At 32.4% G+C, this 17,843-nt stretch overlaps 1 protein-coding gene across 2 annotated transcripts in view; it reads left to right on the top strand.

The window, feature by feature from the left end:
- Positions 1-17,843, top strand: part of LOC148277236 (uncharacterized) — a 114,121-nt gene that overhangs the window by 51,409 nt on the left and 44,869 nt on the right. For both annotated transcript variants that reach the window (XM_088233168.1, XM_088233169.1), the window contains exon 2: positions 11,240-11,369. In XM_088233168.1, the coding sequence (XP_088089294.1) occupies positions 11,240-11,369 (130 nt within the window). The remainder of the gene's footprint in view (positions 1-11,239; positions 11,370-17,843) is intronic.

The following is a 17,843-nucleotide window of genomic DNA, read 5'->3' on the forward strand; positions in this document are numbered from 1 at the left end:
TGAGGTCCTGAATTCGATTCCTGGCAGGATAGACATGAAATATTGGTTTTAAAAGTTGTTCTACACTGCAGTATATCGATGTTCCTGGACTGGCATCTGAAACATAAGACTGATTACCTTACCTTCCATGTAACAAAAAAATCATACGCTTTAATACGAGTGTATGCACCACTGGGTGCTGAACAAAGGAGAATGACGATGATAATAAGTGTATAGCTTATGTTAAATGGTGTTCGTGTATAGTGTGTATGTAGGTGTATGAAGGAAGGGATAGGAGAGGATCAGAGGACATAAGACGAATTTTTCTTATTTAATTCTGGTGTTATAATAGTTAATTAGAAGTATCTTGAGTTTAAGAGGATATGCAGTAGGTAAGAATTTGGACGAATATGTCTCTGAACATTGTCTTTCTGTCACTCTCTCGCAAAGGCCTCCCCGATACAGTGCGAAAAAGATAACCGCATGACGGACTGATTTTGGTCAACTGAAATCGACAAAATCGACGTTTCGTTGTCCCGTTTTCCGCACCGCAAAATTGAACGGATTTAGATACTTTTTTAGAAAGAGTATAAGAATTGTGTCAGAAATTTTTCGTTTTCAAAATTATTTTCACATCGCACGCCCGAAGACGGCAGATAAAACTGCGCGCTATTTTGGGTTTTTAAATAATCCTAGCAACAAAATTGAAAAAGCAAAACGATACAGACACGCAAATGGTAAATATTTAGTGTGTAAAATTAAATCATCGCTCTAGTTCCATAATACAGGGAGAAAAAACGAGACTAAATTTGTATGAAGAAAAGTATGACCGCGTTTCTTTGCTTACAAGTTAACCGATGGTAAGCCACTGTCTACTTTTGAGTCGATTTATCTCTTTTTGTACAGGCAAGCCCGCCATTATTATTTGTTTAGGCGGACCTGTACTGCCGGGCGGAGACTTAACCGCCGTAACTCACATTTTGTCGTTTTTAAGTTATTTATTGATTCATGATCAGCATTTAATGAGCAAAAAGTGTATTCAACTCCTTTTTGCTAAGAAAACTGGAAGGTTGTATATAAAATATAAAGTTTTTAGCCCATAAACGATTAAAATACTAACTAAAATGCATGTTTGAAAATTATTTTTATTAGTAAATACGTCACGCTTTAAAAAAAAATTGTGCATTATAATTTGATAAATAAACTATGTTTTCAAAAAAAATCAATGTGTGTTTTAATTCAAACTGCTTATACTCAAAGTAAGTATCTGGTGTGGTATTCCAAACGCTCTCGCGGCCGTATTATCTCGTGTATTTACGTACAAAATACACGAGAAAAACCGTTTTCTCGTGCCGCGAGAGCGGTTCAGAAAAGCTCCTTTGCTATTAGTTTTCCCCAAATACTAACTAAAACGCAGAAAGCCTTGTGAAATTTTCAATTTTAGGCTGTAATAATGACTCAAAGTAGCTTTTTTCCATTATTAAGTTTTAAAACTGCGTTTCAACGTTTCGGGGCAACTTTATCTGGGGTGGTATTTCAAACGCTCGTGGCTGTATTATCTCGTGTATTTACGTATAAAATACACGAGAAAAACTGTTTTCTCGTGCCGCCAGAACGGTTCAGAATAGCACTTTTGCTTTTAGTTTTCCCCAAATACTAACTAAAACGCTGAAAGCCTTATGAAATTTTCAATTTTAGGCTGTAATAATTACTTAAAGTAGCTATTTTCCATTATTAAGTTTTAAAATTGCGTTTTAACGTTTCAGGGCAACTTTTTATCTGCAGTAGCCGATGCAAATTTACAAAACTTTTTTTGACTTACATGACACGCGTTACTATCGCAATTGCTTTATAATGAAATTTGAAAAAAATGTATTGCATCAATATCTTGCGATTTACTTGTTTGAATTTTTTTTAACGTTTTTCTGGAAAGCGGGTTATTCGAGTGGGCAAAATGCGGTTTGGGGATTGCACGGTGGTGAAGAGAGATATTGCCGCGAGCGGAGGGAGGCAGAGAAGGGCGGGAAGGGGATTGACATTCCTCACTTCACGAACTTGTGCCCAATACGAGTACTGGTTGTTGAATTAAAGCTGGCGCGTTCGCAAAACTCACAAACGCATTAAAAAATAAATAAATTAATAGTCTTGATATATTTAACACTCCATACAATATGTACCGAAGAGAATTAATAGGCTTGATTCATGCTCTTCATTCATAATTCATTTAATCATTAAATCAAATGCAAATTTCCACTCTTACTTTCCTCCAATCATCTTTTACCACTCCTTATCAATTTCCTTTCCACTATCTCCTTGTTTTGTTCATATTTATCTTATTTTAATATTTAGTATATTTATTATTCATATAGTTTAAACATCAAGCCGTCGTCGTTTTATTACAGTATTATTTAGTGAATACATATAATTGGATGGCAGGCCCTACTATGTATACATTTTTTATAGTTTTTTTTTTTTAAATATTAATTTAACCTGTGCATCTGTTTGTATTCGAAATAAATAAAATAAAGTAAATAAATAAAATTAAAAATCTACACGATATTGATTTAAAAAAAGGTTAAATTAAATTTCAACCAAATGTGCTATCTTTATTGTTTATCAATAAGTGTGTGTATGTTACCGGCAATCGGTATAATTCAGGTATTCTATACAATACCTAGGCAATGCATAGAATACCTGGGGTGTCCAAGCAATGTATGAAATATTATTAATATTATTGTCCGTTACTTACTTTGCTTAGGCAATGTATACATTTCCTAGGGATTGTATAGAGTACCTGCTGGTCCACCGGCAATATGTAAAGTAAATAGATTTGGTCAATATTTATCAATGTTATGTTACGCTACCTATAAATTGACGAACAAATAAAACAGCTCATGTTTGCTCAAAAATAACTTTATTAAAATTAACAATTACTCATTTAAAAAAATCTTTACAAAAAAGGTAGGTTAGGTTAGGTTAACGTCGCGTGGTATTTACTGTCTGATCGCACATCTTCCCCTTCTCCGCTCTCGTCTTTTTCACATATAACCTATATATTTTCTCCATTATAATTTGTACTGTGTATTTTAATTACACTGTATTAACTATTATTATAATGAACACAAAATATTAAATAAAAAACATTATTATTTCAACAAAAATAAATATATAACATTTTCTTAAGTGATTGCTTTTTTTGCTCTGATCCAAAAGAGATTTTGAAAAACATTATATAAAATATCAAGATTTTTAAAATCAATATTCTTTACATTAAAAATGTTTTTGTGTAAGTTTTGTGAAAGCGCCAGCACTGGATAATCGACCTCATGATTTGATTAAACGAAAAAATATATTTGTAAACCAATATTTTTTAATCCATAGTATAATATATATACATCGAATACATATTATTTTGTTTTTACTATTTAGAATCGCAGCGAAATTTAGACGAACGCAAAAGCATCCTGTGTATATTTTATTACCATATCATTAGCATTTAACAAAGCAATAGTTGTATCACAAGTGCGTTTGAGCGCGAGAGAGACATAGATTATTTTCATAATGCGTATGCCGTGGAATGTCATACCATGAGCTTATTCACAGATACTACACAATACGTTTGTGTAAGTATTGCGAACGCGCCAGCCTTAAAAAATCCACCAGTACCAGCTACGAGTCTTAGTCTCCTCCGGCTCTGCGTGGACTGGTATGGAAATGACGCCGTTTCGGCATATATTCCGAAAAACAATACCGCAAAGTATTCAGTTGACACGGATATCAAAAGATTATCAAATTGTATAGAACAGGTGTTCATTTCATGACGGCATAATATTTTAAAAGAAACACCAAGAATTCATTTATTTAAAACTTACATGTATATTACAGTAAACGTGCCAATTACAAAGCACACACGAGTATTAAAAAATATGAAAAAAGTGCGTAATAGAAGATATAAAGGTACAGAGGAATAAACATGTAGTCCGTAAAAACAGTAAACAATGAAGACAACTTAATCACCAATACACATCACATCATAGAGAGAATGGGTCTAAACTGGTAATAAAAGATTCCAACGAAAAGTATTGAAAAAACACTTACACAACAACAACAAACCATCACGCCGTTTCCCCATAAGGGTAGGCAGAGATAATAGAACGCCACACCACTCTATCTTTGCACAAATATCTCGTTTCCTCTACATTCATACATCTTTTCATGCACGCGCGCCGATTATTCCGACTTTTAACACGTCCATCTTCAAGTAGTCAGGTTGTGGTCCCGTGGCTAGTGTCTCGGACTCACAGACCAAAGGCCCGTGGTTCGAATCCCACTCTACCCCAGCTTGATTTCATTTTCTAGTAGTGAGTTATTAACAACTCGTTGAAAATGGCTCTCAAAATTAAATATTTGGGTAAATCATAAGAACGCTAATATTTCTTTTAAAAAAAAAAGTATATGTTGGATTCGGTCATGCCATGTCTTTCTCAGTGTTTCTCTATTTCTGCATCCGTTCTTTCGCTGTCCATTCGCTCTACCAGCGCAGAGATCCTTTCTTGACTTTGTCGATAATGCTTGTCTCAGCCTTACATAATGTACGGATCTTAACATTTGTGCATCTATCGTACATAGTTTTACCGCGCACATTCGCCCGAGAGATCCCATTTCGACAGCATTCAGCCTACTTCCATCCCTGTTTTTCCAAGTCCATACTTCGCTCCCATACATCAGGGTCGGGACCAGGACTCCATTGTGAACTGCTAATTTTGCCTCTTGTGACAGACATTTTTTTGCCAAGATTGAATGAATGAGAAAACACCTATACATAGTTGTTTAAACATGGATAATGCAATGTAATATAATTGAACAGAGATGACGAGCTTTTTAGAAACGATAGTTTGAAATTATGTTCTGATAAATGAGCGTGTCGCGTCAACATTGCAGTGGTAAACGTGTAGTAGAGTAAAAAAGACTAACAGTCTATGCCAGTTTACTGTGAATTCTTCATTGCTGTATATCGCGCCTTTTTACGCTGCTTTACATTTAATGACTACAAATTTAGTTCCGGAACTTAAGTTGAATAAGCCACAGGCTGGGCGATTAGTGCTGCATTTAGTATATACATATATATATATGGCAGAATGGTCTAATTTACACAGCGCAGCGTGTAAAGTGATCATTTATCATCCGATAACAGTTTACAAGTCCTTTGTATGCCTAGACTTTCGTATTATATTATCTTTAAAAATGTATTTTTTCTTCCCTTTTCAAAAATATTTTTTGAAGAGTGCGCTGAGTTAGTTTGCTCGGGACGGAAGGAGCTTAGCGGATATACATAATGTATTATATCATTATGAGTTACGTGTGTATTTAAATCTATTTATGAGGTTTCATTTAAGACTGATTGATTGGTCCCGCCATCAACGCTTTCAGTATTTTTTCTTTCCAACCATCTCGATTTCTCACGAGTTTCCTAATACTGCGGACGGAAGGCCTTCAACCATAGCCAACCAACCAACCGCAAACCTATTCATCCATGAAACCAATACCGATGTTTATTTCATTCGAAGGGGAGTTGAAAACACGCGACATCGTTTACATTTATATGTTTGGTAAAATAAAACATGCTACGAGAGAAAGAAGTATAAAAAATAAAGAAAATATTGTAAAGGGAATATGATAGATTCAAGTATACTAGTGAAAATTCTTAGTGAAAGTTCGCTGTAATTTATCATAGCAACAAAAGACGATTGATTCCCCGTTTTTGTTTAAATATAATACATACATTTTTATAATGGAACAATATTTTATAATGGCGTAATGGAACAATAGGCGTAATCCTGGGGTCTACACACGTGCGTTTCCAGAAATTCTCCAGCAGCCTAGTGGACCACATGGTGACGATATCTACCTACTGTCTACAAAAGATTCTCTTCGGACATCTGTCTCCCTTTGTTAACCATGGAGTTGATACAGTGCTTTATTTATTTAGTTTTTTATTGCTTACTTCTTGTTATGAACACTTGACCAATTTACTACTATACTCTATTTTTTATAGATTTATTGATATTGTTTTAACTTTGCTGGAATTCCTCTCATCCATGCGCTTTGTAGCTGCACGATGATTGGTTATCTAGCTTTCATATTTCAACTTTAAAATACCTTAATTTTGTAAACGGGGTCTAGAATTCCAATCGTCTATGCGCTTAGTAGCAGCAAGGCGTGTTGTAATCTTACTCCTTTTTACTATTCATATTATTATTATTTTGTAATACACTAAATTTATTTGTCAATTTTTAAAATGTGTAAATGGGGGCTAAATTTCTAACTGTCTATGCGCTCTGTAGCTGCAAGACGTCCTGTAATCTAGCTCCTATCTATTATACTTTTTGATTGATCTTAATTGAAAACGAGGAACTAGAATCCCAACCGTCCATGCGCTCTGTAGCTGCAAGACGTACTGGGATATTTATTAATTGTACAGCGCCCTTGAGGTGATTTTCACAAAAATGGCGCTTTATAAATTATCCAACTATATATATATATACATTTTTACAATAATGATACCAGTCTCCAACAAGCTCCGAAACCGATGAAACCGCTCACTGGTTACTCCAAATTTAGGGTTTTATTCTTCATTTATTTCTATAATAAAGTGGAATATGAAAAGTTTACGTATTTACAGAGCTGTTGAATAAAAAGTTGACCCAGCAAGCCAAGTTTAATCGGTCCTCTGGAACTTTGTCTGTCCTGTCTGTCACTCTCGTAAATACACAATAAAAAAAAAATAATAATAAGCAATAGATAGTTAGGTACCTAAAAATAAAACCATTAACAATTACTCTTACCAACATTTCATTAGTTCCTAACAGCATCAAGTATAGTTTTATTTTTTTTAAATATGAAAGTTTTATTTTTTGCCACTTCTTACCCATTAATTAGATGTATTTGATAAATACATACGTTTTTACATATGCTTTATTTTTAAATAACTGTCTTTAATCAATCCTGTACATTATTAATGTTGTTAAAATAAACTTCAAGGGATTTCCAAAATATGTAATATTTATATCAGAACAGAATTAATTAAACATAGTAAAATTGATGTGTACGTATGTATGGTACTTTAATATAGTTAACTGTGTATTTAAAAAATTGGTTTATAGTTGATTAGAATAGTTGTTTTATGTTTGACAATTTTAGTATGAAATAATCAGAAAAAGCATGCGATTAGACATTTATTTAATGAATTATTTTAGAACATAAAACTGTCAATCTTTTGGCTTTTCTACAACATAAAATTAAATAAAACAAAATAAATAACCCAACGTTGGTAAAGACTTATTAAGAAAATGGGATTATATTAAATATAATATAATTTCTAATCTATTTTAATTTTTGGATTATTCATTGTTCAATATACTCGTAATTATACTGGGATTCGTACCGCCTTGAAAACCCATAACCAGTGTCCTTTAGAAAAATAGTTTCGTAATAAGTCCCACTTTGTTTTAAGTAAAAGAATCTAATTAAATTATAATCTTCGGGTAATTAAAATTCGGCACACGCCATTGTGTTCTTAAACAATGAACATAGACTGTGATTATCCTTGAATAAAGCGAAAATTCGTCATTAAATAAATATCACAATGATTCTGTTATTGATATAACTTATTTTAAATCGGTCTACGTAAAAACTTAACCATTGCGTCAAGTTTTTTTTTTACAGAAATTCGAGGTTCGAAATCCATTCTAACAAAACTTCATTACAATTTATTACGGTTTTTACAAGTTCATAATAGCCCTAAGATATTCATTTAAAATCTCGATAAATGCTTGGCAAAACTTATGTCTAAAAGCTTTAATTTTAGATACACTATTGGACGAATCATAAATCCAAACAAGAATTTATTCAATTTTGCAAAATTTACTTCATGTTTTGCACGATTTATTTTCTGATTTAAATCTAGTAAATGGGCAGGCGCAGTAATTATTACGGAATTAATTGGCTTTGTGCGCAGAACATTGAGCGCAGAATCTGAATGAAAAAAAAGGAATTTAATCAGAAAACACGTTGTTCTTATTAGGTAACGTTGTCTTTAAAATATAATGGCGACATTTTTTTTACGAATTTACGCGCACAAAAACCGGGTTGAAAATTGAACCAGCATTTGCTATTTTCAATGAGGAAGTTCAGTGTTTTTTTAAAGAAAAAATATGTTTTTTGACTATCCAACTGAGCGAAATTTTTATTTGTATATTTTTTTAATGTCTCGTATTATAATCGCTTTGATTTTTTGAAGTTTTGTGATTGTGAAATTACACCTCCCGTGTCGTCACGAGTTCGAGTCGGTATTTTTTTCTGACATTTAAAAAGAGAGCCCCGTACCCTTCAAAACACTCTAAACATGGCTGCCCGGAAACCGGATATCTACCACAGCACACAATTGATTGGCTATTCCAAACACGCATTCACCTGAACCCGTGACGTTTCACTGTAGTTCTAATTTTCGACAGACTTCGCCGTAAAATTAAATGCTCTATTTTTGCCGCGTGTAAGAACACGTTTTTATATCGATCGCATACAAGATTTCAACCGAATTGTGTATTATTTACACAACACAATGTTAGCTGCTATACATGTATTTTCCACACGACAAGTAAGTGATAAACAGATTGTGATTTGTTATAATGATTGATTTATTTGTCTCTAGTCCTGAGATAGAACAGTATTGTTTTTATTGCGCAATTTCTTCCTTTGTTTCAATCTCTGAGAGCGAATTGCCATCGTTGAATAGTCTGTTAATAAAAATCCATTCCGATTGTATTTCAAAGATTTTATCGCGTTTTTTGTTACTCGGTGGGAATTCGATTAGTATCGTTAGGCCGTGGAATCGCATTAGTTATTATTATTGATGAAGATGAAAGTAAAAAAGTGTTGATAATGTTAGAACCTTTAAAATTGCGACACCGACTTGATAGCGAAACAAAGAAATGTACTTGTCTTAACGACTACATGGAAATGAGATTTGACTGTACCAATTTATAAAGTTGGCCACTAATTGTATTTTTATGTTTGCTATTATTACAAAAATTTAATTATAAGGCATTTATTATATACTTGTACGTTTTGATCAAGCCGAGTATACTTTTACGTAGCATTCACGTTATGAATTTTTAGGTATCATTAAAATCAAGAATCGTTCTGCAATGTATCATTAGTTTTTCAAATATTTTCTTTGACTATCTATATAAAGTGATAAATATGTTCAGTGATTTACTAAGCAAAGAGGTTTTCCAGTGAAATGGTGAACATTATAACTAAAATTCGAGTAAAGAAACAATGTTGGACTAAATTTGTCTGATTTAAAAAGCTCGTCGAAAAAAAAAGATCTTCACCTCTGTTGTAATATGTTAATATTAACAGTTCCCCAGGGAGTTGAATCCAGTCCTTGTCTACAAAAGTTTGGACAAACTCAAAATATTGATGATTTAAAAAACTTTATATAATATTTTATTTCCACGGTTTTGAGATTTTCTTTGAGCCATAATGTAATTATGGGTTAAATTATTTATCATTATTTTATTGTTTTATCATAAATCTACTGCATAAATAAGTATACATATTTAATACCAGGGAATCTATATAAAACTAGTAAATTAGGAAATAATTGCGGAGCGTCCTCTGGTTAGGTTAGTCTCCATCTAACATGGCTCTGCCTGTTCCAAGGAGAATTTTTATGTTATTACTTTGAATATTTTTTTTTCTTCTTTTCTTTGATGTTTCTACAGTCCAAATAGTGCTTTCACTTTCGTAAACTTTTGTCTCCAACTACGCCTGTCTTTAGTCGCCGCCGCCGTCTTCCGATTAAAAATATGGTTTAAAAATCAAATTATTCGTGGCTTCAATAATCAAACACAATAAATTAAAAAATAGTTGGTTACATGAGTGTGTATAAAACAACAAAAATAATTTAGATATTAAAGTGTGAATAATTTGTTTTGAAAAACTGTACTATAAATAGTTTGAATATATTAAGACTGCCATGGGCTCACTTCTACTGAATTCCCGTGTCATGTATCAAAATATTATAATTTTAATCTTGTCTGGTTTTAATAAAATATAGAATGATAATAATTTATAAACAACAACAACAACAAATAGGTGCCTAGTATTATAGTTATTTTTGAAGTACCTGACAGCGAAATATAAAACTATTTTTTTATACCTTGAATATTGAATAGAAACTGTCCAAGTTTTTTCATGTTCATAAAGTTGCAACTTGTAGAAACTGTGCTGCATCTTTTTTTACGTCGTCCTTTCACCTCAACCTACGTCTTCAACTCCTTCTTCTACCCCCTGGATGTTCAGTTATGATTCTTTTAGGTTCCCCCGCATTTGGCCTTCTCTGTACATTGTCCACCTCATCTCACACTGAGTAGTCTTTTATGTGTTGAGGTACTGGGGGTTTCGTAAATGTTGTACAATTCATTTTTTCGTCTTATGCGCCACATTTTTCCGTCCTTCAGGGGACCACAGATTCGCTGAAGAACTGTCATTTCAAATATGTCCAGTGCTCCAGCGGACTTTACTACCAGTGTCAGAACCTCACATCCGAACTTGAATACAGTCCTATACCTAATGGTCATGTCCAGGGTCCAGGGTAATCTTTGTCTTCCTGTCTAATGTGAACTTGTTTATGAGTGTAATCACTAGAATTTTGAGAGGCACAATGCGCAATCTTCTGTTTAAAAAATATTGATAAATTGTTGACTAATGATAGGTGATGATGTACGTTAGGCGAAAATATTAACTTTTATATATTTTCTTACTGTTTGAAATATTTATTATAAAAATAAATTTATTGTGAACCATCGCTCTTTTGAATAAATTATATGACAAAATGACGATATCGTATATACAATATATCGTCGCCTCAGTTCGTTTTTATCCAACAGACCAAAACCCAAATCTGCAGAAATAAAGCTATAAAGTTCTTTAAAGAATACAACGTGAGAGAAAATTCGTTTAAAAAACCCCGTTAACAATTTGAAAAATATATTTTTAAAATTAAAATTTTATAAATAAGGGCTTTCTCAGAACTCCTGTACATTTAACTAAATTTAGCTAAAAATGGCGTCAGTATATTTAAACCGTTTGTCGGTTCTAATAACTCCATTCTAATTATTGAATAATTTCAAATGATTGCTAAATATTTGTGTTTTTTGAACTCATTTTAAAAACTGTATTTCTTTTGTTTTAGAATTTCGCCGCGAAAACAAATGATGCGAGTTCTCAGACACTGCTTCAGCATCTCAACTCGAAATATTACTACTACACGAGAACGAGGGGCCTCTTTAGGATCTGTTACCCTAAGGAGAGACCACCAACCGGTAAGGATTTAAAAAATGATTACTAAAAATGCGTTCATTAATTTTAATCGAGTTTTGATCGAATCTGCAACGAATCAATGCTCAATTTTGCTTGAATATGTTTCCAGCCTCGTGGTGTAAAGGTTTGTGCGTCATACATTTTCAGATAAAACATGAAGTTAATGTACATTTCATGACTTTGCCAGGAGTTAAAACCAAAACCTTAATGCATCATAGGCAAAATACCTTGATAGCATAATAGGTAGGTTATTCATTATTAGGAATTAATTTTACTTTAGCGTTTCAAATGTTTAAAAAAACCTTTTTTATTTAAAAATTCTAAAAAAAAAAATTGTTTTGTCACCAGAAAATTAAATAATGGTATAAATAAATATATACAATAGTCGTCTGGTGATGACGGTCACGATAAAACCCGGTTTTAAATTTAATTAATTAAATTAAAAGGTGATTACAACCGACTAACGTATTTTACTAACTATAATTAAAAGTATTCACTTTCTCGGTTCGATTCATTTGATAATCCGTCCACAACCAGCCTCCATTTTAAACTTTTGTCATTTATTTCAATGTCACATTTTGACAGAAGCAGTATTCTTCGTTTTGAGAAATCACTTGTATTAATCAATTAACCGTCGGAAAACATCGATGATATCATTGTACGAGTATGTTCTTTTATAATATGTTGATATGATGATTTTAATCATGTTTTTGTTCTGTATATTATATGCATGAATGCATGTTGTTAAAGTGTTATGTATATATTTGTACCAACTCAACACAGGACTTGGAATTTGTGTCTTAATAAATCTTACATCAGTATATTGTGAATAAAGTAAATAAATTTAAAAAATATCCAGTTTAATAATAAAATTTCGAGCATCCAATGATTCAGTGCAACTGTTTTGTTGGATAGTAAAATAAACACACTCATTAAATTGTCATTATGGTCAGTGATCCTGTCGATATATTTGTACGCTGTAATTCAATCAGAATTTAAATTTCAAATCATGCTAAATTTTTGCGCAATCAGTTATTTGCACTTTTGATTTATTTGTCTTCCTTTCTCGATTTTTTACAACCGTTTTACGTGAGTATTAAATTCAAAACAACATCTTAATAAATAATTTGATTGAGAAAGTAAAAAATTCGTTTGTAAAGTTGAATGATGTAATCGTGGATAGGAAGCATCTGTTTGTAATCATATTTTAAAATTATTATGATATCATGATTATAAGAATCTTATTATTTTTTCGTTACACTCGTATTGTTATGAAAGTAGTTAATTTGATGCAAGATTTATTTTCCTATTGGATGATTTAGACGTTTTTTACATTGTCAGGTGCCAGTGGTCATTAGTAGGTTTCGACTCGGTTTCTGTAGCTAATTGACCGGTTTAAATATAATTCAGTTGTATCGTTGAGTGTCAATCATTGGGTTCACTGGCTTTTGATACGTACAAACGTAATTTTAAATGAATATTGATAACCTTTGTTATTTATTGACAACTCTTAATGGAATTCCATTGTACTAAATGTTATTAAATATTTGTATATAACCGCTTACCGACTTTTCTATGTCTACCGGTTTCGAGACGTAACCGTCTCTTCGTCAGGACACCAATTAAACCCACCATACACCTTCACAGACATATAAAACCAACGCGACATGCATTTCAATAAGCACATACATTAGGGCAAACATGCGTGAAAATATTTTATGTTGTTTGATAAATAGTTGAAAAATAGGGAAAGAGGATGGAAGGACGAACTTGAATTTAAAAGGTTGAGGGTAGGGAATTCCATTGTGATTATTATATAATAACTTACATTTGCATATAATATATTAAATGGACTGCTCATATTGATTTTTTTAAACAAATTTATGTATTTATGCTTTAATTAGTTAGTTCATAACATCTTAAGAACTAATATAAACTTTAATAACATTACATTTTTATTTATACTAATTTTTAAAAATTTATTTGAAATATTTCGATCTTTTCTATCTCCTTTATTTATTCAGGTAACTCATTGTACAGCTTCAATCCCTTGTACAATGAGTTTTGAGAATCTGTTTTTCTTCTCATTGGTAATCTTATCTTTTTTATATCCCTTGTCTCATATGTATGACACTGTTGGTTAAATTTTATTACTGTTTTATTTTAATCATCCCCTTAATTATTTTATATGTAAAAATTGCCACATTACATTTAATTTGCTGCTTTACTGTGAGCAACTTAGTTAATCTTAGTTACAAGGGTGCCCTGATAAAAATACGTTTTTAAAATATAGGAAACCTGAGTTAATATTATTTTTGCATTCCCCAAAATCTAAAAAATGGGTCGAAATCATAAGGAATTTAAGGAAAGAACCTGATTAGATTAGATCCACCAAAAACGAATGATGATTGTCCTCCAATTTTTGGTAGCATATGCATTATAGTTGATTGCAGCCCTGGTATAAATAAACAAACTTAGAACATGGGTACGTTTTTGTGTCACTATTTAAAAAAATATCTTATTCTGTAGGGCGTGTCTATATACTATATGAAAATGGCCAAAATACATCAATAATTACCCCATTCATAATTATAATAAAAAATCTTAGTATATAAAATGTTTTGGGGATTTATTAAGCACATTACTGTATAACTGGTAATATTTTCCGGCAAATTATTAGTTTTGTTTTCTGTGAAATTTTGATGCATCTGGACGTTGAGTTAATTACTGGCTACTAGAATTAATAAGCTATGTGCTATCAAGCGACGATCTTATAAACTCGATTAATCTAAGCACAGACCATTGGCTTAAATACAATATAATTTAAAGATCATATTTTTGCATTTTATTGCCTTTCGAATTTATTATAGAAACTGCGCCTAGCTTCTAACTATCGTAATTATCTTCCATTCTCTCTGAGGAAAATAAACTAGACCTACTTGAACAATCACTATTTAATGTGATCACTTTCTCTGTAACCTAAATTATTCGATTCAATTACAAGTTAATTTTCAATGCATCCGCAAAGCATTTTAGGTTGGCCGAAGCAATTAGGAATCCAGTACTGTGACATTTTCTTTCCACTTATGGAAGCCGAAAATTAAAAGAGAGATCAAACGTTTCGGCATTCGGCACGGATTTCTAAACAATTTTATTAAGAGTTAGACTACCCGCTGTCGTAGGCATGCTGATCCGATTTTCATTTGTCGCATTAAAGCATTGATTAGCTGAGAAAGCGTCACTTTGGTATTAGCAACCCGAAGAAAAATTTCCATCTTTTCACAATAGAAGACAATTTATATAAAATAATACGAAAATAGGAACGACCAACTGGAGTATGGTGATTTTACTTTATTGTGGACTCTTATCTTTGTCTGTGTCCAGGCGGATGAATAATACAATTATGCGTATAAAATAAATCTAGAAACAAACCCTGGACGAGTGTTTTCGGCTCTTCATAGGTAAAAATCGAGACAACGTACATTTTCTCCTAAATGTTGTCTTGTCTATCAAATCATCTTTGCGATTTCACAAAAAATGAATTATCGCGGTTTCGATGTTTGTAAGTATCATTAGTTTTTTGTGATTTGCCCATTTATGAATGATCTGTGGTTTTATTGGCTATTTTTCTTTGGGTAGCCGCAAAAAACGTTTATTTCTAATTCTATAGAGTGATTTTCACGGTAAAAACTCACGAGAAATGCGACAAACAATCAGTAATAAATAATAGAGAAGAATTATGTGGGAAATAGAATAATGGGGCAAGTTTCTAACATTTCGTAAGTCAAGGTATTCCATCTATTTAAACGATTGAACTTATATTGAGAATTTTATAAGAAACGATCGTTCGGGAAACAATAACCCATAAAAAAATGTTTAACCGTTGTATTCATTATTTAAAAATACGGTTTTGAATTGATTGGTAGCTCGGTAATTTTATAAGATTTCATTGAGATGTTTTTTTAACTCTGTGTTATGAACTTATTTGTTGCTAGTAGGGTTTCCAACTCTCCCGGAATTCCGAGAATCTCCAGGATATAAGAAGCTAAAATCTCGCGGAATTTATTTTGAAACACAATTATAATTTGCCATTCAAATTGAAACATTAAAAAATTTATGTAGGCAAGCAAATTTTCAAGTTTTGTCGAGTATCACTTATGAATTTGGAACAAACTTGATGCTCGTTATTCATGATTATGATGTGGCCACTTTAAACACTGTAATATTCACAATCCTGCCTATGTTTGAACATCAACGTTTCCTCAACTCCTCCATCTGTTGACTTTGGTTAAGTAAAAGAGCTGAAACCCCCATCATGTGGTTGAGATTCATCCGGCTGAACCAATTCACCTGATAGGAAACACCCGAAAACAATTCTCCGATTTTTATACTTCTTCTTTTACCAGGTAGTCAAAGTGTTTGGGATGAAAGAGTTGAGAAAATGTAAATGTTCAAACACGCTTATTGATCAGCTAACAACGTTTGTTCGTTTATGGTTAGTATTGTAAAATGGGTACGCTTAAAATTGACCGCGCTAATGATATACCTTCGGAACTAGACATGAAAGAAAGGCATAGGGTCAGACTCTGTATTACTAAATATAGACATATTATACCAACAAGTTAAAAAAACCGTCTAGCAGAACAATAGTACTCTTTCAAGTGGAATGTGGAGGAGTTGAGAATTTACCCACAATAGAATCCAATTTGTCAAATTACTGTTTGGATTGTTCAGCCTTGAGTATTTGGTCGGTAAAACGTTTGCGTAAGGTCATGTTTGCATTCAACTCAATGGGTCTGTGAGTTGTTAACACAATTATAATTTGCCATTCAAATTTAAACATTTAAAAATTTATGTAGGCAGGTAAATTTTCAAGTTTTGTAGAGTATCACTTATGAATTTAGAACCAACTTGATGCTCGTTATACATAATAATGATCGCGAGCATCATAGTATTTAAATTTGTTGCAACAGAGAGGGAAAACATTTTAAACCAGCCAATGACCTGTCATTGGCTAGTTCAAGTGGCCACTTTACACACTGTATAACATTCACCATTCTGCCTATGTTAAAATGTTGTATCATTTACAATTTTCTTGTTTTTCTCGTAATTAATTACCAAATTAAACTGTGATGTTAACGTCTATTTTCCTTTATATTTCATACAAATTAAATATCGCTCTTTGATATACATCGGACATCGGATATTTTGATATTTAAATAAATATCATGATATTTTCCAACCCTGGTCACATGACTTATTATTTTCCACTTCTTCTGTCGGTACGTCTGTTAACGTTCATAAATAGTAATTAATTAGTTTCTTCTGCCTCGGTCGTGACATTGTAGAGATTAATTTAGCATTCCTCTACCACCGACGTGAGTCAGTGTGGGTCTTTTGAAGGACGATTTGCTGATCACTGATCACTCATGTATGTATTCGCAGACGTTACATCAATCCGGCTTACGCGTTTCCCATTGGCCGTGGTGATTAACTCGTAATACCTGTTAGATGAGCGTCAAGTTCTGTACTCCGAAACTGATTTGTAGAGGATTACACATATAATATTATTGCCTATGCGTGTTTTTAAATTCGTTATTCGATGCTCCGAAAAACAGAGCTCCATAAGTAAGTCGTTGAAACGTGTGTATCGAATCCAGGAAAATATAAGACGCGTCAAATGTGTTGTTTGTGTGATACGCACACTACAATGTTTTATATTAACAAATTCTGGACTGGGACCTGAAATTAATGACTGATACGTCACCTTCATGAGGTAACTTCAGATGTCAGATGATTTTATGATGTAACAATGCAGTGGTCTGGTGGACATCATCGGGTAGGGATATGAGTGTGATGATGATGAACATCATAATATTTTTACCTAAATTAAAATACAACGCAATTAAGAAGTTCAGTGCTACGGGAAATCGGATATAAAAATGTTTTCTTACGGGAGGTAAAAACGGAGCATTTCATCGTACCTATTCATCGGCCTCGTGGTGTAATGGTCAGCGCGAATGCCTACCATGCAAGAGATCTCGGGTTCGATTCCCGACATAGTTGCTATGAAATATTTATACTTTAACATATATTGAACATAAGTATGAAAAAAAACATAAATAAATACATAACAAAAAATGATAAAATTGCATAGCTATAACAATAGTTACAAGTAGTACTATAAGCAACCAAAAATATTAAAGAAATACATACATAAATATGAAAAAGAAAAAAAGGAAAACATTATTGAATATAAAGAAAGGTTTAAGAATTATATTGCGAGGGAAAAAAAGAAATAAGACTTTTATAACCTATAAATAATATATATTTATTTTACCTTTATGTAACAAAAATGATGAAGATACGCTGCGATTGGTGTGCCAATTCAGTGTCCTATGCACGATTAGGTGCAGTTCAAGTTCAGCTACGGGAAATCGGACATAAAAATTGTTTTCTTACACGAGGTTAAAATA

The sequence above is a fragment of the Micrasema longulum genome, unplaced genomic scaffold (genome assembly GCF_059751315.1).
Source record: "Micrasema longulum isolate JH-2025_06_02 unplaced genomic scaffold, ASM5975131v1 h1tg001067l, whole genome shotgun sequence".
Taxonomy (NCBI): Eukaryota; Metazoa; Arthropoda; class Insecta; order Trichoptera; family Brachycentridae; genus Micrasema; species Micrasema longulum.